This window comes from Mytilus galloprovincialis, chromosome 6 (assembly GCF_965363235.1).
Source record: "Mytilus galloprovincialis chromosome 6, xbMytGall1.hap1.1, whole genome shotgun sequence".
Classification (NCBI taxonomy): domain Eukaryota; kingdom Metazoa; phylum Mollusca; class Bivalvia; order Mytilida; family Mytilidae; genus Mytilus; species Mytilus galloprovincialis.
In genome coordinates, this window is record NC_134843.1 from 59,701,083 (window position 1) to 59,726,167 (window position 25,085).

The 25,085-nt window shown below is 33.4% G+C and overlaps 1 protein-coding gene across 2 annotated transcripts; it reads right to left on the reverse strand.

Annotated features, from left to right (window-relative positions):
- Window positions 1-1,562: 1,562 nt before the first annotated feature.
- On the reverse strand, window positions 1,563-14,280 carry LOC143079998 (uncharacterized). 2 transcript variants are annotated; one of them, XM_076255641.1, is made up of 3 exons: window positions 14,099-14,280; window positions 6,440-6,815; window positions 1,563-3,851 (listed from the first exon to the last, which is right to left on the reverse strand). In XM_076255641.1, the coding sequence occupies exons 1-3, from the start codon at window positions 14,204-14,206 to the stop codon at window positions 3,121-3,123; spliced, it is 1,215 nt and encodes a 404-aa protein (XP_076111756.1). In that variant the 5' UTR covers window positions 14,207-14,280; the 3' UTR covers window positions 1,563-3,120. The 2 variants fall into 2 exon arrangements, with proteins under 2 accessions (XP_076111756.1, XP_076111757.1); XM_076255642.1 differs by lacking the exon at window positions 14,099-14,280 and adding an exon at window positions 11,954-12,073.
- Window positions 14,281-25,085: the final 10,805 nt, after the last annotated feature.

The following is a 25,085-nucleotide window of genomic DNA, read 5'->3' on the forward strand; positions in this document are numbered from 1 at the left end:
GAAAACTGTCATTGAATGTCCAGTCCCCACAGTCCTACGTTTTAGTAAACATTATACTAATTGTAAATAACGAAGATAAGAAAAGCAGCCATTCAGTTTATCGTTCAGAAATTGACGCTACTATCAAAGTTTTTTTAAAGCAATTCTAATGATTGAAAACAAGAATGTGAGTGTCCATAGTACACGGATGCGGCATGCCCCTCTCGCACTACCATTTTCTAAATTCAGTGGACAATGAAATTGCGGTCAAAACTCTTAATTTGACATTTAAATTGAAGATCATATCATAGGGAACACGTGTATTAAGTTTCAATACGCACCTCCGAGTCCTACATATATAATTGGTGTGCCATTGAAAAAAGGTAACCAGTGCATGATCTTAACAATTTTATAAAAACAATTAAAACAGGTAATGGTGCGTTATGCAGTTTCCGGTGTTTCATATGTACATCGTCTTGAATATGCATGTCAAGTTTGCCAAAGGGTGTTAATCACACAGGCAATTGGAAGTACTAAGAACTGCAGGCCTGTTATAACTGCCTATGCGGTATGGGTTTTTGTCTGTGTTGAAGGCCGTACGGTGACCGTTAGTTGTTAATTTCTATGTATACTTTGGTCTCGTGTGGAGAGTTGTCTCATTTGCAATCATAACACGTCTTCTAATTTCTATAAGTATATCTGAAAGAAAAACCTATATGTAAAGATATACTATAATTATCCGTTCCCTTTTGTTCTTTTTATACACTACACTCAAATACGTTGAAAGTTGATGCAACTTACAATTGATTATTAGTGTAAAGACGTCATTGCCTTCATCAGGAACATTCCAGCCCAAACATTTGAAAGTCATTCTGAAGAACATAAATACTTTGATGCATTACGATTATGAACGATTTCGGTACTTTTATTTTAGCATTGCACAAATACTTCTCAGACTGATTATGAAGTAGACTATTTGAAAGTATCTCAATGTATGACAATTACACAGTGGGAATTGTCTACATCCATCTCATTTGAACTTTTGTGGATAGTTGTCTCAATGACAATCATACAACCACATCTCCTCATTTTGCATATGGGGAACAGGAAATCCGAATTACTTATTAATTGCAACTGTTTTTGAACTAGCTTCCAGTAACTATATGTGCCTTCTCACTCCCACTAACTTTTGTATAATTTAGAATTTTTGTAAATTGTTTGTGTGTTTTTTGTCGGTGTGGAGGGATGATTCCGCGCTCACAAAAATGTTTTACCTGCTTATTTCTGTATGCATGTACCTGTACTTTAGTGCACTGCTGTGGTTGCTTGTTGGCCATTTTATTTGTTTTCATTTATCGTTTTGTACACAATTCTGGCTGTTTTACCGCTCTTTTATTTGAATTGTTTTACATTTTGACATGTAGGGACCTATATAGCTTACTTTGTCTAGTGGGTTACTCATTGTTGAAGAGGGATATTTACTTGATTTTACGTGATTCAGGTGTGTATAAATTGATAGCCTTATCGCAATCTATGTTTTCAACCACTTCAGTTGCATGTAAGAGGAAGAAGATGAATAACGATTAAATTTTAGAAAACGTTTATTCAAAAGACATATCTGAAAAGTCACACACACAATTCATGTATTCTACACATTTTTTTTTTAATTGTGGTCTAAAATACGCTCATAGTTTAGAAAAGACAAATGATGGTCCATTATATGATGCTGTTTGCATATATTTGTAATGAAAAGTTTCTTGTCAGAAACAAATATTACTACATGATTGTCTAATATTGATTACTTAATGTCAGAACCAGACTTATCAAACATAAATGTAAGTATGAACATTGTGTGCTATTGTTAAGAATAAGTTAGGTAAAATAATTCTGAATCATTGGAAAGAATTTAGAGAAAATACTGTTGAATCAGGTAAAGGTAAACTCAAGACATATTTCTAAATTTTCAAAAAATTGGCACAGAAAAATATCTGCAATCAAATGAATTTAAAGATAGACTCTGTAAGATCAGAAAAAAAGAGGTTGATAGATATGCCAAAAGCTATAAATATAAATCACAAAGATTATGTAAAAAATGCCCCTTGGATAAAGTTGAAGACGAAGAACATTTTATATGTCAATGTCCCCTTTTATAATCTCTTGAGAAAAGAATTTTATGATAACACAGGTGGGTAAATGAGGGATTTAATTAACTTTCTAGGCATCCCCTCTTTATTTATTTTTTAATTTGATAGCAAAATAAGTGATTCCAGAATAGTTTATGTGGTGCACATTGTTAATATGTCTATATATAAAATATGTTCTACTGTCACATGTGGGGTCTTTGTCTCAATATGATTTTCAAGGTGACTAATTTCCCACATAAATTAGCCTTTATAACAAGTTCCCATACTGAAAAATTCGCCATGAAATTTCACTGTATGATACAACATACCTTAGCTTTTACTCTATAAAAATTTCTGATCACTCACTGGAAAATGTTTCCCTTTAATATATGCCATCCGGAGTTGGTCTACCCAAATGCTGAATATAAAAAGTCTACCTCAAACGACAAAAAAATGGCAGCTCAGATATAAATTACTCATTCAAAAAAGAAAAAATTACCTTGAGGGCTAAGTATCAAAAATATTAATTTTAGAAATGTAAATTTCTTTAAAACTTCAAATGAAAATATAGGCTCCAAGGAGCCTGAATTGCTCACCTGTTTGAATGTTTCAGTATTGCAAAAAAGATTACTCTTAAACCAGAAAGCTGACCATTACATTGAGGTGTTTAAAGAGATATAACTTTCAAACAGAAAATCAGCAGAACAATTTAGCCCCTGTAAACTTTTTTTGTAGATCTTGAAGAGTAGTATAATTCACCATTTTAATTTTTGACTCTTCATGCTCTTGTTCATAGTTTTTAGATATAAGCAAAAATATACCAAAATCAGCAAATTTCAGTATTTAAAGAGAGATAACTCTTAAACATAAAAGCTGACTATTTTGCCTATGCAGAAATTTTTGTAGATCTTGAGGAGCTGAACAATTTGCAATATCAATTTTGGCTTTAGCTATTACAGTTTTCAAGATGTTAACCAAAAAACTAGGGAAATGGTCATTTTAACTAAACTGACAACTTTCAGTCATTTTTTTTTTTGGAAATGCATCGTGTTTTAAATGCCCACTTTAAAACAGAATTAATAAATGTATACAAATGATCAAGGCTATTCAGATCAAGTTTCCCTTTTCCATTCTGATCCAAAAATACAAAAGGAATTTCTGGTGAATCTAAATAATGAAGCGTATTTCCATGTTTAACAATAGCAGACATTTGATAACTTCTAGGTGTAACAACCAAACCAAATACAGCATCTTGGAAGAAAAGTCTTGAAAGCATTTTTGTCATATTCTGAAAATAACCTTCCTTCTCACTATATGCTGGCTTCATTTCAATCACCAATGGAAAGGAACCTGGATCATCAGCAATAGCAACACATAGATCTGGCACAACTTTGTATTTTGAAACTTTTTTGCATGAAGTACCAGTTTCAGCAGATGTGTTGGATGATGCAGAATAAGATTCAAGACTTAATGAGGATAAATTTGATGTCAATGAACCATCATGAGTTTGTACAAAGGGTGCATTAAACTCCATCTGTGTCATAACATCTTCCAAGTCACCACAAATACTTTCAACAATAGTGTTGGAACTACAATGATGAGAAGGTGCTATACAAGATACATCATCAATGTCATTACCAGTGGTCTGAACTATTTTCTGTACTAACTGTTCCATCCAAGCTTTTGCTGTGCCTTTTTTCATATCACACTTCAGAGCTGCTCCAAAATGTGACAGATATTTCTGTTGGCCTGAAACAAAGAAATTTCATACAATGTACATGGATGTATATTTGGAAAGGAAAAGGTAAACAATAGCTGTTTTGGCATCACTAATTTATACAAAAGGGATTTCAAGAGCCTGAATAGCTTATCAAACAAATCATATTTTTTAGCATGTTATGTTTGAGAAAACTGTTATGTAAACAATAACAAATTACCAATGTACAAGTTTTCTAAGTAATATGATTAATATGTGAAAATAAGCTCTCCGGTTATAATGCATCAAATCAAATCAAATCAAAGTTTTATTTATTTTAGATACATAGTAAACAAATAACACAAGCTCTAGTTAGCTTTTAAAATCGACATTATAATAAATTACACACAAGCATATAACAAAACACACATATTAAGACAAACATACATACATTACAGCAGGATATTAAAAGCACATACATTACATAAGCAAATAAAATAACACTGTTCATGCAGATAAAAAAAAAAAAATCATAGCTAGCATGATGCACAATCCATTATGCTATTATTATGATTATTCCTTTGACATTGAATGGTATGTTTGTTGAAAATTTATGTCTTATTAATACATTTCAACACAATTTATTCTATATACTAGTAAGATTAATAGGCCAAAACAATAGTTTTTCAGTTTCAGAGTTTTTTCCATGAAGAGTAATTATAAAAGATAATGTTTCCGTAAGACAACATACATAATTAGATGTACATGTATGTCAGTCTGGGGTACTTCTTGTACAAGTAATCTTTATTTACTTGAAAATTAAAAAAAATATACCTATACAAGTTAAATATAATGTTTGAATAATATCCCCTGAATTTTCTCAAAAATTTACTTGTATAGTAAATGAGTAAGTGAATTATTTTTACAATCTCACAAAAATTCTCAACTTTTGAGATGTAAAACATGCCTTTAATGATTTTTCCAAGGTTAGTTCATAATTTATTTATTAGATTTCAATGTTTCATTTCATTAATCAAACAAAGAAACTGATTGTACAAAGATCTTAAGTATGTGTGCAAGGCCTTCAAAAATTGCTCCTTTGGGGCTTGTACAATGTAAATGACCAGTGTTCTGAAGATAACAGACAAATTGGATTGTTATTGTCCAGGAAATTACACTTAAATGATTAGTAAAGACATATGCAAAGGGCAGACAATCTCAAATTCTATTAGAGCAAAGAAATCCTAAGAATTGAAGAAAAGAAGATTGATGACTTTTTCATTTATGTAAGTAAAAAAATCTGAGTGTCTAAGGGACATAACTAAGCCTGGCATTTTATTTTCACCTATACAATTTAATAAAATTCACTTGTATAAGTATCATATAAATGTACTTATATCATGTATATAAGTATATTAATATCACTTCTTCAAGTAAATACAAATTATTTGTACAAGTAGTACCCCTGACTGTATGTCTGGGCCAACTCAATCATTTTCATAGTGTGTTATGTGAAACTATTCTAGTATATTGTCGAAATACAAGTCTGACCATAATTATCATTCATACTTTAATTCGATAAAAAACACATTATGTCTCCCCACTAATGACTCACTAATGTTTGAAGTGGGAGACATAATCATAGTATGTTTATGTGGCTTTTATGCAGGATGCTAGTAAATTCAGTCTTACAAAAATATTGCATTAAACTCATATTTCAATTTGCATTTAAAACAAAATTTGGGCAGCACAGACAACAATCACTAAATGTAATGCAATATTCTAAACAGATGAATCAGGATGGTAATAAAAAAAATATAGAATGTGTCCATCATGTCCATAAGTACACAGATGATGCCCTGCTAGCATATATAACCTTATAAAGGGACATACAGTAACTCAAGACCTGTAAAAGTGACGCTACCAAATTTAAACTTCAACTAAGTTTTGTGGTTATAAGCACAATATATATATAATTCATAATAGTTGTGACAAACTTTACAAGTAAGTGAACAGAAAACAAAAATTCAGTACTTTTTCCATTTGTATAGGGGTATGAACCCTACGAACGGTAAACATGTACAGGGGAATAACTCCTGAATGCAAAAGTAACGCCACCCAAATTCAAATTCTATCTGTGTTTTGTGGTAATGAGCATTTTGTATAAGATTCATAACATTTGGTCAAAGCAAACTAAAGTTAGAATACAGAAACCAAAAAATCAGCAATTTTTCCATAAATTTGTAAAGGGGCATAACTCTTGACGTCACCAAAATTCAAACTTGATCTGTGTTTTGTGGTTATGAGCATTGCATGTGTATAAGTTTTATATATAAAACATTTGGATGAGGCATAATAAAGTTAGAGAACGGAAACCAATTTTGGGAGGTACATAGACGGACAAGGTAAACTGAATGCCATTTCCCTATGGCGGGGGCATATAAAATAGTGTTTTACAAGTAGGATTGCCCTCTTCAACTACAATTCAATGTGTCACAAATACCTATTATTTACATGTACTTGCTATTCTAAAGCATAACTAGCAAAGTCAATTTGGGACCATCAAAAACCTTATTATTGTCATCAGATATATAGGAACAATTTACAGTTAAAAATATCTCCTAGCTATGTTATGTCTCACCTGTTGAAAGCTTTATATCAGCTGCTTTCTTTTTTAAGGCTTCAGCTGTCATGGTTGAATTAGTTACCCATTGCATTACAGATCCAACTAATTCATACTTATAATCTAAAAGCTCTATCCATTGTGATATGTTATTCCAGTATTCATCTTTTAATAGGGAAATCTCAAATCCCTCTAAATATCTGGCAAGCCATCCATAAAAGTCCTTGTATGACCAAATGCCTGCCTCAATGTACTCGTAGCCAGGCCCCTCACAAGAGCTGTCTTCTCTGGTGATGAATTTAACATGCTTTGGCTTTCTAGCTATCTTATTCTTGACAACAGGAGACACAATCCTTACACAAACTGCTCTTTGATTATAAGATGCCATCCATCCCTGAAAGTTTTATGAGAATAATTGTATTACATAGCATATATGTTAGTCAAAGAGGTACGTACATTACAGAAAAAACATGTTATTCTTAAATTATGAAATGTAACATATTTTTGAAACATAGGTCATCTACAATTCCAAAGTGCACCTTGTCTTGACTTTTGACTTTGTGCACTTAACATTATAAAACAAGTAACTACTGTAAACCAACTTATTTTCGCAAATACTTTATTTTGTGTTTTACCCTTTCTAGTCTTTTTCCGGGCTATTTAATTTTGCGATTTTCTAATTTCTGGATATAGTTTTATAAGGAAAGATAAAAAAAAAATAACAAATTAGCAACGATTTATATTCACGTTATTTTTCTACTTGTGAAAGTCGCGAAAATAAGTATTACAGCATGAAAGAAGTCAAGTGACCTATGTTAAGTGATAATGGTGAGGGATGCTGTCAGACTCCCAAAGATGCATTCCGTGTCACAAATTTACATTGAACATGATAGTCAGTTAGGGGTATACTACTTGTACAAGTAATTTATATTTAATCAGGAGGACAACAACTGCTGGCAAAACATTACAAGGGGAATAGTTCAGAAAATGTAGAAGTGACGCCACCATAATTGGAACAAGTGAAACTGCGAGCTACTGCTCACTGATGATACCCCCGCCGCAAGTGGATAATATTAATAGTGTAAAAATATGCGAGTGTTCGGTAAACAGGAAGTTGTCGAGTGATGAATCTGAAAACGCATCACACGGTATAGCTGACTTTTAAAAATCCTGAAACCAAATTTCAGAAATCCTTGTATTGTAGTTCCTGAGAAAAATGTGACGAAAATTTTTAACTTGGTTATCATGTGTAAAATCATACAAGTGTTCGGTAAACAGGAAGTTGTCGAGTGATGAATCTGAAAACGCTTTACACGGTATAGCTGACTTATATAAATCCTGAAACCAAATTTCAGAAATCCTTGTATTGTAGTTCCTGAGAAAAATGTGACGAAAATTTTCAACTTGGCTATCATGTGTAAAATCAGACAAGTGTTCGGTAAACAGGAAGTTGTCAAGTGATGAATCTGAAAACGCATCACACGGTATGGTTGACATATATAAATGTTGATACCAAATTACAGAAAGGGTGGATGTGTAGTTCCTGAGAAAAATGTGACGAAAGTTTCATGGGACGGACTGACTGACAGACTGATGGACGGACTGACGGACGGACTGACAGACAGAGGTAAAACAGTATACCCCCCCTTTTTTAAAGCGGGGGTATAATTAAATCTATGTTTTATGGTACATATACATGTACTTAGTTGAATAGCATTGTGTATCAGTTTCAAGATTTGAAGACATTTGGTTGAGGCAAACTGTAATGAGAGAATGGACAGAAAACAATTTCCAGTTAAAAAGGGTCATATTAAACAGCAAAAGTGACAATACCCAAATATGAATAAGATCTGTGTTTTATGTTACTTAGCATTGTGTATATATATGTTAAAAAATCTTTTGCTTGGGGCAAACTAAAGTAAGAGAACAGAAACTAATTTCAGACAAATGTACATACATGCCAACAAGGTTAAAGCTTTATGTTCATGATGTTCCCATTGCCAAACAGCAGGGGCATAATTATCCCTCAGATTGACCCCAATCCTATTAATTCTTCTGATAAAACTAGAGGCTCTAAGGAGCTGGAATTGGTCACTTTGAAAATCATTCATTTTAAAAAAAAAACGACTGTTCAATGACAAAATGCAATCGTAACGTCATAATCCTAATAATCTACTTGATAACCAAATTTTGTCAAAATCAGAGCAACTTATTATTAGGGCCCCGCCGACGGCGGGTCGCCCTATAGTGATCAGTCTGTCCGTCCGTCCGTCCGTCCGTCCGTCCGTCCGTCCGTAACACTTTCGTGTCCGCTCCATATCTAGAGAACCGTTATGATTTCATACTTAATACTTAACATGATTATTAACCAACACCAGAGGGTGTGTCATGTTGTATGTACAACTTCCTAGGTCAAAGGTCAAGGTCAAAAACTTTGGTTTCAGTTGACAACCCCGTGTCCTGTGGTGAAGATCGTGTCCGCTCCATATCTAGATAACCATTATGATTTCAAAGTTTATACTTGACATCCATTTTAATAACCACCAGAGGGTGTGTCATGATGTATGTACAACTTCCTAGGTCAAAGGTCAAGGTCAAAAACTGGTTTCGAGTTGACAATCCTGTGTCCTGTGGTGAAGATCGTGTCCGCTCCATATCTAGATAATCGTTATGATTTCAAAGTATATACTTGTCATACATTTTAACCACCACCAGAGGGCGTGTCATGATGTATGTACAACTTCCTAGGTCAAAGGTCAACGTCAAAAAAACTTTGGTTTCAGTTGACAACCCTGTGTCCTGTGGTGAAGATTGTGTCTGCTCTATATCTTGAGAACCGTTATGATTTCAAATATTATACTTGACATCCATTTTAACCAACACCAGAGGGTGTGTCATGATGTATGTACCACTTCCTAGGTCAAAGGTCTGTCTGTCTGTTGGTCTGTCCATCGCTAACAAATTTGATCCACATTATATTTTGAGAGGACAGCTGTTATTATTTCATACTTTATACCTGACAAACATTTTCAACTTAACATATATATTAACCAACACAAGAGAATGTGTCATAATGTATGCATCCTAGGTCTAAGATCAGTCTGTCGGTCTGTCCATCCGTTCGTTGTTCTTAACAAATTGTGTCCGCTCTACCTCTCGAAAACCATTAATATTTCATACTTTATACTTGGTGGGTCATAATATGTTGAAGGCATAATTCTAAAAATATGTGACAAATATCAATTGGGCAGCACCTTTAAACATATTGTTCAAAGATCAATCCATATATCCAGAAGTCACCTTAGAGTAGTAAACAATGAGTTCACATCATGCAGTCATATCACTATTATACTATGAAAGTAAGATGAGAATATTTATCAGTTTTAACTTAAAATCTTAGATCAAAATCACAGATGAGACTATGTAATAACTTCAAATAATGCTTCATATCAGATTATCCATACAACTTATTTACCCCACGTTATTGACAGCGGGGCCAACAGAGATGGCTCCCATCTCAATGATATCTAGTTTTGGCTGCTATTTTCAAAACAGCTGCAATTAAAAATAAATTGTCGTCATACAGTTCACAGTGTCATAAAACTCCTTTACACTAATTTCCATTTAGATCATGTAGATGGGATCATTTTTGAAATGTTTATGAACTAATTCGAATTGATTTGACTTTTAAGGTAAACAGCTATAATGAACATGTACAAACTACAGTGGGCTTGTAACTCATGGACAAGATCTTCTGATCAACCTGAACATTTCTGTTCAAGTAGAATCTTAAATTACTTAATGTGCTAATCAATTTTTGATATGTGTTACTGATTTTAAGGTATTAGCAAAAATCAGGTATTGGACCTCATGGTCTATTTTTAGCCATGGTGGCCATGTTTTTTGACGAATCAATATAATCAACAAAATTTTGAGTAGTTACCCTAAGGAACATCAGGACAAAGTTTGGTAAACATCACTTTAGTAGTTTCAGAGGAGAAGAATATAAAACAAAAGTTAACGGACGATTGACACACAACAGATGCAGAGTGATGGAAAAAGCTCACTTTGCCCTTTGGGCAAGGTGAGCTAAAAGATAATAGACTACTTGGCTGCACTGGTCAGATTTATCACAATAAAGACATGAAATTGAGGGAGAAATGTCAAAGGAGCCAAATCACTGAGAATCACTTATTTGAGTAGCAAATTCGAAGTTTTGTCACACGTGCGCCCCCCCCCCCCCTAAAATTTGCAAAGCATGGGTTGTCTTCAACTTATTTGAGTATCAGAAGAGACCATTCCATCTTTTTTAACATTCAAAGTATATAAAACAGTCAGTTTAACAGAATCAACGTGATTACTAATCAACAGTTACTGACCTACAATTTAATAAAGTTCTATAAATATTATATACTTCAAAGGAAGGTGTCAAACGCGGAGCTGAGTTTGATGAAAAATAAAATAGGTTTTAGCAGTTAAAGTAAAAACAATTGCTACATTGTATTTGTGCTATTTTTAGTAAATTTCTTTGATAATCGAAGTTCCAAAACATCCCTAAACAGTCAGGGGACTTATTGAAATAAGTGATTTTTAAATCACTTAAATTTGAGTAGCAAATTCGAAGTTTTGTCACAAATTGTGATTTTGTAGTTTTACCAAAATTTTAAACACATAGGTTTAAATAATATCTTTTCATAAGTAAAATTGAAAAAAATGATTTTTTTTCTTCTTTTAAGTAGCAAGGTTTGTGCCTTTGATGCTATCATTCAGCTGCAAATTCTATTTTAGTTGAAAAAATGCTATAATAATGGCTTTAAATAATGGACTGATACTTTCTTAACAGATTTTTCCCAGCAGTGGGAGTATTTTTCCTGTAAACTTCAAGGTTTCATCTTTCAGATTATGTAATAAAATTCTACTGTTCGCGATAAAAATTTCACTGTTCGGGGGTGTTGAAATTAGTGGGGGTTATCAAAATAATAATACTTAAAGAAGTGATTTTTAAGAAGAAAATTGAGGTCTGATACTTAAACAAGTGATTTTTATGTCATTATCCTAGATTCAGTACAAGGTCATCACCTGAAATGACCTGGTCATCCTAGACAACACAGATGTTGGTTCTGATAAGTTTAGAAACATAATTAGTCCCTGGATCATTAGTATTCTATATTTAAAGCTACAGTAAAATTAAATCACTTCTTCTAGTGATTATTTTGTACTACTTAAACAGGTGATTATTAAAGAAAGACAACTCTTACTTCCAACCTTTATGGAAATAATGTTACTTGAATCAGTGATTTACAAAATCACTCATTTAAGTAAGTCCCCTGACTGCTAAACCTTATTCACTTTCACAATTTCATCATGGCATGACCAAGAAAACAGTCCAGGTGAGATTCTTTCTTATATTAATTACTGTCCTTATTGAAAGATAGAAATACTGTTTCAAGAGAAAGATTAGTTAATAATTTGTATCTCTGTGTCTTTATATATTTCTTACTTTCAACCTGAAAATTTGGCCAAATTATTTACCGTATTACATGCTTGGGATCCCCAGAAAATAAACATAACTTGGTAAATGCATCTCATTCTGATTTTAGTGTTTTTTTCGGCGAACACCTCATATATAAAGTCTGGCACGACCTCCGAAAATATAAAGTGTTCAAACAGATATTATAAAAGGACAATTAAAAATCACGGTAAAAAGTAGAAATTTTCGTTTGCAAAATCTAATACTAGTATTGGTCAGGTAAGCTGTTGTGATCTGTCTCGTCTCACTTTGCCTCCGTCGTTCCGCCCGCCTATCTGTCAACTCTTCACATTTATATGGTCTTAACCATAAAATTGAGAATGGAAATGGGGAATGTGTCAAAGAGACAACAACCCGACCAAATAAAAAACAACAGCAGAGGGTCACCAACAGGTCTTCAATGTAGCGAGAAATTCCCGCACCCGGAGGCGTCCTTCAGCTGGCCCCTAAACAAATATATACTAGTCCAGTGATAATGAACGCCATACTAATTTCCAAATTGTATACAAGAAACTAAAATTAAAATAATACAAGACTAACAAAGGCCAGAGGCTCCTGACTTGGGACAGGCGCAAAAATGCGGCGGGGTTAAACATGTTTGTGAGATCTCAACCCTCCCCCCATACCTCCAACCAATGTAGTAAAGTAAACGCATAACAATACGCACATTAAAATTCAGTTCAAGAGAAATCCGAGTCTGATGTCAAAAGATGTAACCAAAGAAAATAAACAAAATGACAAAAATACATAAATAACAACAGACTACTAGCAGTTAACTGACATGCCAGCTCCAGACTTCAATTAAACTGACTGAAAGATTATGATTTCATCATATGAACATCAGGCACAATCCTTCCCGTTAGGTGTTTAGTATCATACCATCATAACATATATGAGAAGAACATAACCCGTGTCATGCCAACAACTGTTTTTTAAAAAAAAAAATAATGTGTTTAGTTCCGATGCAAAGACCTTATCAGTGACTCAATATTAACGCCAAAATATGCAACCATGTTTGTCGGGGTTGGTGTTATGGAGTGTTAAACATGTTAAAGTAATTCTTAAGTGAATCGGTTTCATTTCACATTATTGAAACCATGTACAATTGGCTTAGACACATTGACGATCTGCAAACAAGGGTTATTTTTGTGATGTTTCTGTATTTCTTTTTGTCACAACTACCAGCACCATGTCTTTCAAGGATTGGTTGAGATATTTATTACTGGATATTGCTATATAGACCATTTTATAAGTGCTGGTGTCTTGATTGTAGATTGGTTTGCAAAGGAACACAGAATCAAAATAAAATGTTCAGCTCAGTCTATTTTTTGGGCTGCAACTTTAAAACTGTAGCTTTATAAACTCATAAATATATGCAATATGAATCTCCAAGTGTGTCAGTTAGGGGTGTTAGGAGATTGTTGTAGATTTTTCTAATTTGTAGGAGACCTTGCCATCATAACTCAAAGGTTCTTCACGTAACAGGAACATATTGTTTCACCTCTGTCCATCCATCTGTCAGTCAGTCACTAGTGATTGTAGATTGTGGATTTAGTCGGTTTAGAACTGCTTTAAACTTTAATTTCTCGCAAATTTTACCTCACAAAAGTTTGAAATACCTACATTGCACCCCTTTAGAAGAATATATATATATATTTCAATAATTTTACCTCAAAATTTTGTTTACCTCGCTCTACTCGTCGGAAATAAAACAATCAAACATTACGCCCCCTAAACTGAAATCCTGTATCTGCCCCTGATAGCTGCATATAGAGACATTTTTCAAGAGACTTTGTTCAAAGAACATTTTTTCAGAAGTAACCAGTGCAACAAACTTTAATATATGCATCATAGGCGGATCCTGCCACCCCCCCCCCCCCCCCCCCCCAACATGCCCAACTTTTGTGGGGAACATCTGGAGCTGCCCCCCTTACATCATGTACATAAAGTTCTGGATCCGCCACTGTGTATATATTGTAAAGTGCCAATGGCTTGTATACGGGTGACAGTGATTTTAACAGTAAGTTAAAACTAAGTCCCTGTAAATATTCATTTACATGTATGTAATAATTTATAAACATAGTCTTCGGGAGTGCTCCTTCGATAGGAGTAAAATACCAGTCAACAATAAACAGTAATTGGCTTACAAAAGCTAAGGCTCTCTGTTCGTCGTCATCACATAGTTCCACGTTGTGTCTTTTGCATTTTTTGGATTTCATGCTGGGCATGCATGCATTGATTGTCTGCGTCGCCATAATGTTTGTTTTGATAAAATTCGTCAATCTTCTCTCTTCTCTATATACATGAATCAGGGGAATATCAGTGAGGGGGAGGGAAACCGATGGTAATATGGTGGGAAAATCTTTTTCAAACCAGGAGTAGAAACCACCTGTAAACAATATATTTGAGAGACACATTTATCAAGTGTGAATAACTAGACTAAAGTAAGAATTGATAACCTAAAAAAAAAAAAATGAGGCATCAATGTGTTGCAATGAAATCATATTTATTAAAAAAAAAATCATCTAAAATGAGCCTCAGTCACATCAAGGAATTGTATATTTAAATATACAATTCCTTGGTCACATATGTATCTGGGACTATTTAATACTAACGGTAGTATAATAGTCCCAGCATGTATGTATAATAATAAAATCTCTGATTTTTTAACTGTATGATATAAAAAAATCAAATATTTCATTGAATCATAAATTATTCTACAATATAACAAAGTGAATCACAAATAACAGAGACATATAATACAAGACATACAATTGTATTATATGTCTCTGCAAATAATAATAATTATGGGCGTTTTTCAAGACTTTCAATAAATACGTGATTTCTTGTCACAGCCACTTTTTAAAAAAATGTGTTTGATCTTTACAAGTAATTTTTGGTGCAGTCAGTGCCTTAAATTAGATTTAACATTTTTAAGCAAAGAAATATACTTTTTCTTGGAGGGATTTTAAATAATATATTGATTCCATAATGGTTCAAAATAACCAAAATGACATGACTTTGTCCTTAGATCTCCTGTTCAACATTCATACTCTAAAATAATGTTGAAATAACTGTTATTTTTACTTAATAAAGTTCTTTAATTATTCAAAAGTATGTTTAGAGCAAACATATTTTAATAAACAGCTTTTGACAAAGGATTTTTGATTTTAGGTGTGTCCCTGACATTTCTGACAAAATGTCCACTACGAAACGAAGTCATTAAATTGTGCTTATAAACAGTTTTACAAAATCAATGTTTGCAAGAGATATAAACATTAGGATCTAGCAAAAAAGTGATGCTTTAATTTATAACGACTGTTTTAAAATTGTTGGCCAAAAAAATTGAGCACATCAAATGGACTCCTTCAGTATCTGGTATTAAAATTATGAAAAAATTATAAGTGTACAGCTTAGTACGTGCTTTGATAAATAGAATCATTCTTGTTACTATTGCAATATAGGGATTGTGGGGAAAAAATAAAAAATGTGAATATGTCCACTACGAAACCAGTGGCGGATCCAGAGGGGGGGTTCCGGGGGTCCGCACCCCCCCTTTATTTTGGCCGATCAATGCATTTGAATCGGGACATATGTTTGCACCCCCCCTGCACCCCCCCTTTGCCCTGGGCTAGCACCCCCCTGCACCCCCCCTTTGCCCTGGGCTAGCACCCCCCCTTTCGAAAATTCCTGCATCCGCCACTGGAAACGGTCACCTACGAAACAAGAATGGGAGAAAAACGTTTCGTAGTGGACACTACCACTACCTAGAAGTCGTTTGTTACTCTTTTTTCAATTATATTCGTGCAAAACAAATAACAAGGGTTAGTTTCATGTAATTTTCAGTATGTTATTATCAACATAGAATAAGGTTGATGTCAACTATGAAACTTTTTGTCCACTACGAAACGGTTTTGTCAACTACGAAACTCATTAAATGTCCACTACGTAACATGAGTTGTAACATATGTGAAGTACTGTCTAATCTTTATTGATAAAAAATGGTTCTCTAATTCAGAAAAAATGAGATCTTTCTAGTATATAAAGTAAAACAAACTGGAAGGCCTATAGGAGACATTAAAATGCAATAAACTGTGCGTTTAGAGGACAAATGTCCCCTACGAAACAGTACATAATTTATGAAAATAATATCATTTTACAGAATATTTAAGATTGAAATTTTTATTTACAAACAGGTATATAATAGAGGTATTCAAATAACTCTTGAAATAAAATTTTAGACAAGTTGATATCAATTTTTAGGTCTGAAATTAAATTCACACTTTTATTGAAAAACGCCATATATATGTAGGACTCAAATCTATGGTGGGTTCCAAATCTATGGCAGATTCCTAATCTATGGCAAATGTGACGTCATGCCATCCCAAATCTATGGCAGATTTTTTATAATCCTAATCTATGGCAAGTTTTGTAATTTCCTAATCTATGGTGGATTTATGTTCACGGTTTCCAAATCTATTGCAAATGATGAGCAAATGGAAAATAATGCAGTACCTATACGCCCAATGATTTGTCTTAAATAAGTGGACATGCATGTACGACAACGGAAGCATGTCTTTAAACATTTGTGAAATAAACATTCAATAATGGTCAACCAAATCGTGATGGTCAAAATAAAACGTAAATGATAAATTCATATACCTTAATACAGACTTCAAGATTGAAATGATGTGCCCCGTAAAAATAAACATTTTCTAATCTTTGCATGGTACCTGTTTAACCCATTCATTAAACTAACTAGTCTAGTAAGTCCCTTAAGAAGGTAATTTTTTTTATAAAACAGAAATGATCAGTTTCAATTTTCAAGTAATATTTATTTCTTCGTTAATGCATCTTTTTTATTATTGAATGACGATTTAAATCAAATTGATATCCGTTTTTTTTTATCTTTCACTTTATAAACTTTGCCAGTCGTAGACAGTAAAATGTTTTCTATAACTCCTTTCTCTAATAAAGGGCCGCGCTTTAGCTCATGATACATCCGTTGCTCTTTTAACTTGTCTTTTATGCTTTAAATGAATTTATATGATCAACTAGAAATATATATATACAAATCAAAAGGTATGTTACATTAATATATTCACCAAAGTTTCATAAAATCCCCCTTTTTTAAGTATAAAAATTCATTACTTAAGAAAACGTAAAATCTAAAATTTATAAAAAATGGAAAGGGAGCTTATGTCAATAGATATAAACAATTTATCAAAGTTGCATAAAATTTTGTGAAAGTGTTAGTTATTGTCCCAAAATTGGAAAATCCCCCCTTTTTTAAGCATAAAAATTCATAACACGGAAATGTAAAATCTGAAATTTATAAAAATTGAAAGGGAGCTTACATCAATAGATATAAACAATTCACCAAAGTTTCATGGACATTGGTGAAAGCCTTTTTGAGTTATTGTCCGAAGTGTTGAAAATCCCCCTTTTTTTATGAATAAAGCCCCATAAATCCAAAACTTAAAATCTGAAATTTATAAAAATTGAAAGGGAGCTTACATCAATAGATATAAACAATTCACCAAAGTTTCATAGACATTGGTGAAAGCCTTTTTGAGTTATTGTCCGAAATGTTGAAAATCCCCCCTTTTTTATGAATAAAGCCCCATAAATCCAAAACTTAAAATCTGAAATTAAAAAAAAACGAAAGGAAGCTTACGTCAATAGATATAAACAATTCACTTAAGTTTCATGGAAATTGGTGAAAGTGTTTTTGAGTTATTGTCCGAAGTGTGGAGGACGGACGGACGGACAGACAGACGGACAGACGGACAGACGGACAGACGGACAGACGGACAGACAGACGGACAGACGGACGGACAGACGGACGGACGGACAGACGGACGGACGGACAGACGGACGGACAGACGGACGGACAGACGGACGGACAGACGGACGGACGGACAGACGGACGGACGGACGGACAACGGTATACCATAATACGTCCCGCCTAAAAGACGACGGGCGTATAAAAACTCGATGAAAAAATCGGTGCCGTTGTTCATCGCGGGCTTTGGCCGGTACATTTCGTCCGCCTTCCGAATACTAGTAATAGGTCACATCTTCCTTGAGACTATCTGGAAATTTTTGTCGAGGGAAATGCCTATATCTGGAATGGTGTTCAAATCTATGGGTTCCGCCAACGTTTGCGGGGGCGACGATTTGAGATTTGAGTCCTACATATATACACACATTGGGACAAGTTGTGATAGAGGCTGCATCCAAATCCAAATCAATCTAATTAAAATATTGATCTCTGATTACGTTATTATACTACATATATTATTCACAAAGATTTTACACAAAATATAACTGTGTCCTCGAGCACTTTTAAGCACCTGGCCCTGGTGGCTCCTGCATTTGGATAACTACATATTAATCTCATGTATGTGCATTAGCCATGAGGAGAACTATGATATGGACTAATATAGTTATCCTTTTTGAGTAATAGTTCATGCTTGTGTTGTAGAGTGTTAAAGTATTCATGTTTCTGTGTATTGGCTTGATTATCCTTAAAGCACCTGCACTTGGTGACTTCTGCATATGAACAACAATACTATTTGTTCATATGCATCAACCACGAGTAAGGACTTGACTCATAAAACTATTATTATAATGGATGCTGCTTCTGGTGCATGCACGGTCAATTAACACGAAACATACTGATTTACGTGACTACATGTATTATAAACTCAATTTGATATATTTCATTTATTTTTTTCAGTTGTTTTTCATTTTTCATTTCTTGTGTATTGTTTATGACTATGCCTATAATGGGTCCTCTATTGGAAATAAAATTTATCTTAATATCTTAGCTTATATAGCTTCGTAAATGTTTTAAAAATAATAACTTGCTTTTGACTTAATAGTTTTGCATATGTGTAAACAAACTAGTTTTTAGCTTGGCTTCCGTTTACCTTACAAAAAAATCACTATGTATAAATATAATATACTTATTTATGGTGTAAATGACAGCAATCAAGAGGAAAACGTCTATGCAATATTGCGAAAGCTATTCAGTGAAAAGTTGCAACGGACGATCAGAAAGCCAATTGATGCAATGCCGCTTGCAAATACACAGAGTTCCAACACATGGAAAGTGCCCAAAACCAGAGACATATAATACAATATATATCTCTGCCAAAGCCTATCCTAGTTTGTTTTCTACAGTTTGGGGGTAAACACCTTGTTAACTCCAAAGCCTATAATGTATAAGGATCAAAGATACGCCTACTAGATGTCCTGCCAGTTTCTATAAAGGAGGAAAGGTTCCAATCTTATAAAAATATTGATCTCTGATTACGTTATACTGCATATGTAGTATAACGTAATCAGAGATCAATATTTTAATTAGATTGGAAAGGTTCTTGCACTCTCATAACCCATTCAAAATTAGAAAAAAGAGACTAAGTGCAAACACGAATTAGAAATTAAGGGGCCCATATGACTTTAGAGACCCGTAAAAACAGCAATATCTCAAAAATGATTTCACCAATTAGAAAGAAACTTTGGTCATTGTTTATATAATTGTATTGATGCAAGCTCTCATTCAATTTTATAATTTTTAGATTTTACACTTTCGAGATATGGGATTTTATTTATAAAAAAGGGGTGATTTTCAAGTTTTCGACAACACCTTTAAAATGCTTTGAACAGTTTTCATTAAGCTTTGATGACTGCTTTATATCAATTAGTTAGTTTTTCACAAATTTCTGATAAGACATTGAGAATTCGAAGTTATTGAACTTTATTCTTAAAATAAAATGTGACGGGCGTATCATGCACTCATGGCGCAGCTGTTTATTAATTTTATTTTTAATTGTTTAATTTGCTTACTTTACAATCTATGGTTTGCTTTTCATATTTGCCTCATAAATGAATGCCATATCTTATTATAGATAAGTATATGTCAACACATGGTTAATTTATTAATTTGCCGCTTTAGTTTTGCTTTTTTGATATGTTAAGTAAATGCATGTCATAGCTTGTTATAGATAGTTAATATATGCTACAATATATAATATACTATGATTATGCTAAATTAGCTGATTTAGTTTTGCTTTTTTCATATATTAAGTAAATGTTTGCTTGAGGCTGAGCTTAATCCATAGCCAGTATTTTGCTGAAAACTTGTAGAAACTTAGAGAAATGTAAGACAAAATCTTCTTAAACAGTCCAACAAAATCCTTATGAAATTCATGATTATATATTTATCTATCACAAAAAAATACATCTTTTTGCGGAGACAGTGTGACTGTCTGAACATTGATATTTTAAAATATTTTCTTTCTTCTTTTAACGATAACATAAGTAAACTATATATAATGAAATATCTATGGAACGCCATAGCTGTCTTATGTGATGAAGTATTTATTATGTGATGGTGGGTTTTGCATTATATGATGTGGGTTTGTTATTATATGCTGTGGGTTTGTTATTATATGTTGTGGGTTTGTCATTATATGCTGTGGTTTCGTCATTATGTGCTGTGGGTTTATCATTATATGCTGCGGGTTTGTTATTATATGCTGTGGGTTTGTTATTATAAGCTGTGGGTATGTTATTATATGCTGTGGGTTTTTTATTATATGCTGTGGTTACATCATTATACGCTTTTTCTTTATGATCACTCTTCTTTATTATGATCACTCTTTTTTATTATGATCACTCTTCTTTATTATGATCACCCTTCTTTATTAAAACTCTTCTTTATTATGACCATTCTTCTTTATCATGATGTGGTAAAACTCCGGATTCCAGAATACCGGCATCTATTTCATTTTAGTTACCGACGCATTTTAAATTTATATTTTATGTATTTCTTCTGTTGCAATTAGTTTAATGTATGTTAAATGTTGAGTTAGATATTGTTTTTTTTTTGCACTCAAAAGTTCACGACCGACACTCGGCTAACCGAGAGATTGGTCGGTTAATCTATATTGAGTATGCGGCTATATGGGAGATTGGTCTGTTAATCAGGTTGGTTATACGTCTGTTAAGAGTAAAACGCACAATTTAATGTTAAACTGTATCAAATATACAGATTTTTGGCATATTATAAGAACCAAATCAAAAAAAAGAAAAGTGTCTGACAAAATGATATCTATCATAGAACATTTTCCACTTGTAAAAACATTTCATAGTCTACGCAGTTTTCAGTAAAATTAAAAGGCGTCGCACAAGTATGTAGTATTTATGCTTATACGCATAGGAATTTTTTGATAAAAGTCGAAACAAACAATTTTAGATATCATTTAAAGGACACAAAATAGTACTTTGGGTCTAAAAAATAAATTTGCATTGGTGAATATTTCATAATTGTAATATAACGTGAATATTACCACGTTTTAGTGAAAATTATGGGAATAAAGTCTGTTAATGGGTTGGACAATTGAAATTGTGTCAGTTAAGAGTTATTTAGCCACAGTTATTTTTGCTGCCTTTATATTTTCCCATAGAAAAAGTTAAGAATGAGATGTTCCTAAGTAATAAAAAAAATGATAATACGGTGCAACAGTATCCTACGGAAGCGAATTAGCGCCACACAGTTTTTTTTAAATTTTTGTTCCTATATTTGCGTTATAACGCAAACCTCAAATATCTTGATTGCAATTGTTCATTAAGTTTTGTAAAAAATGTCCGTCTGTCATTCATTTCGGTTGTGATTTACTAGAAAGAGCATTTTTATTTTGACTTTCTTTGCATTTTATTGAAGGGTGTTACTTCAATATAGCGTGATATAAATTGGCCGCTGGAATATGCATGAATTTATTATTAATGTTTTCAAGCAGCCTCAATTTTTGTGTCTGTTCAAAGTAGCACGTTCTCAAATCCGACTGAAAGTGTCTTTCAATTATACAACACAGGGTACCGGTAAAATAAATATAAACTGTACATCTGTCCAGTGCATATAACGTGTTGTCATTCTCATATGCACATGATATTTGTCACTGGACGAAAAACCCTAATTCGTAAGCATCCTCCAATTGGTTCTTTATTTCTATTACTTAATCATATGTTGTTTACAAAAAAAAAGTAAAATCACAAAAATACTGAACTTAGAGGAAAATCAATTCGGAAAGTCCATAATCACATGGCAAAAATAACAAAACAAAACGTATCAAAAACGAATGGACAAGAACTGTCATATTCCTGACTTGGTACAGGCATTTTCAAATGTAGAAAATGGTGGATTAAACCTGGTCCTATAGTGCTAACCCTCTCACTTTAACGACAATCTCATAAAATTCCGTTATATTTACATTGATGGCGTTAAATAAACAGACACCATGAATAAAATAGTCAAAATATGGGTACATCAGTCATCATCGTATACTGAGTGCCTATGAAAACGCAACACCTGGTTTTTCAAAAATAAAATTTATATTAGAAATCATAATCTTCAAAATGAATTGTTCTTGAAAATTAACAATTCTAACAATAGATCGATATCAAACAAAAATGTTTCATTCTCATCTTTCGGGCGCAATAGATAAACGAAACATCCAATGTCGAATCATCAAATCACAGTCCTAACAAAAAATGTTACAACCCCGTTGTGCAGCGCAAACTCGACGGCGCCGTGTAATTGATCATCCCGGACGTTTAATGTGATCTCTAGGAATGTAATTCCACTTGTCCCGCAAAGCAAACTCAAGCTGACTTTATGATATTGGTGGTGGTTTTCATCGTCTAAACCAAGTCAAATCTGATGCAAAATTTCCTCTATCGGACCTAAATCCGGCTAAACGCATGACTTTTGGCCAAGGCGGGTGCCAAACGTTTATGTAACCACCACTGACGGTTTTTGGTACATAATGAATGATTTTTGGTACATAATGAACGATTTTTGGTCTACAAAATTCGATGTTTACGCCAGACGACCGTTTAGATGTCGACTGTGGTGCTCTTTAACAATTTCTGCGCAAATGGTGCTTTACTGAAATTGCTCCCTAGGATCTACCGTGACCACCATTGAACTCTCGTGACCTTTGGACAGCCATCAGAGTCGATATCGCCTATGTTAAAGACCAAATGTATCGGTTTTGCTGAGCGTTTCTTGTTTTTTGTACCCCGGGATGTGGCTTATCATTAAATGATCCATTTTTGTTGAATTTGTGGATGATTTGGGTTATTGTAGAGGCTACAGTCTTCTCGAAATTGTATGCTGTGAAAGGCTTCATTGGATCATGCCCAAAACTGCATGTCGCTGGTTGTCAGAAAGTCCTGGCATTTACTCAGAAGTTTTTTGCAGTTTCCTTAAAATAAGGGCAGGAAAATTCATGACATTAGCCAAGCTTTAAAAGACAAAATTGTGAAAATGGTGCGTATGTTGAAAAGCGGTGAACTCGGTTTATGTCCGTTCAAAATAACCGTTACTTCGTATTTGTTCCAAAAATCACCCAACCGTAAAGTTGTCGACAATTGTCTTTAAAGTCATTTTCAACCACCTATACAAAGTTATAATATAAAATAAATAAAAATTATCGAGTTTTTTGAAAAACAAAAGTGTTGCGTTTTCATTGGCATTCAGTGTATAACAATTTTAAAAGGAACAATTTAACAGAACACAAAAAACATCTATTAACTACGAACACATTCATTGATTTGAGTGTCTGAAATCAGAAAATTTGTCGTTCAATGTGCATACAAACGATTTTAAAATTTTACATAGGCAATGTTAGTCATTCTCAAGAAGTAAATGAAAAGGAGCGAATGCAGCTACATTTGGTCATCTTAAGTTTTAATACATTTTATTCCGTTTAGTTCCTTTCTTCATAAGTGTAGAGGAGAACGGCAGTTGTCCGCATGTAAACTTCTAGCATTTGTCACCAATATGAGTACATCGCAATCCGTTACTGTTTCAACACCCAGGGGTGTTTCATGTGTGTATTCTTAAACAATTATTATTTTTTCTCTCTTTTTTAGCAATGCACCACTCTCTTCTGTCCTTATCTATTATTCTATATTCTGCTACTCCATCCAGATTATCGTGTATACCATGAGGGTGTTGTTTATTTCTGTATTCTTTAAATTGTTATGTCACGTTTCTTCCGTGACGTTTTTTCCTTTTACCTTTTATTTGTCTTACTCATTATTCTTTCTCTATTCTTTATATTTTAGCATCCCAATATATTTTACTTACTGATGTTTAGGTACATTACGACGTTTATCTCTGATTTATATACTGGTTACCAATGTAGATGACAAGTTGGTGTCATGCATAACAATTAAACAGAATCCACATGACATATGGGACCATTTTTGGATGAAATTAATATTACTTTAATATTACACTTTTTGAAACCGTTTTTATCAATTTTCTATTTCCATTGTTTAAATTGTTCATTGTTCACAGTGGCGGATCCAGCCATTTAAAAAAGGGGGGGTGTCCCAACCCAGAGTAAAAAGGGGGGGTTTCCAACTATATGCTCCCATTCAAATGCATTGATCGGCAAAAAAAAGGGGGGTTCGGAACACCCCCCCCCCCCCCCCCCCCCGGATCCCTCACTGGTTCATGTGTTGTTTCCGTATATTTTATGTTTCATTGCTCATGTGTTGTTTCCGTATATTTTAGCCGCTCGTCTTGAGCCTACCCATTTGATCCGATAACACCCCATATAGCAATAAAATTATACTTTTATTGCCATTCATAACTCTTAACAGACCCATTAACAGACCAGGTTTTAATTAAAGATTGATTTATGTCACCAAAATACAGATTTTCGTGAAGATTTTTCACACAATGATTTCAGTATGGTTAACAAACATAATGCCTGTCTTTTTTCGATGTTTAAAATATTGCATGCACGTAAATTCAACCAACGTGTCATTTTGTGTACAGTTTGTGTGTGTAAAATGTGTATACATTTATTGATGAGTAACCCGCCTTTTCATTTTATAGATCGTACATTGAAGCTAGAAAAATAATAATTACACCACTGGATTCAGTACATTGAATTGTTTTGTTAGACATGAATATTTTTTTATGATAAACATATATTTACAAAGTTATACAGTGAAACATGCTGAACTTTCAATGATTTTCTCGATAACACCTGATTAACAGACTTTAGCCAACCCGATTAACAGACCAACCGCTGATATAGCCGCATA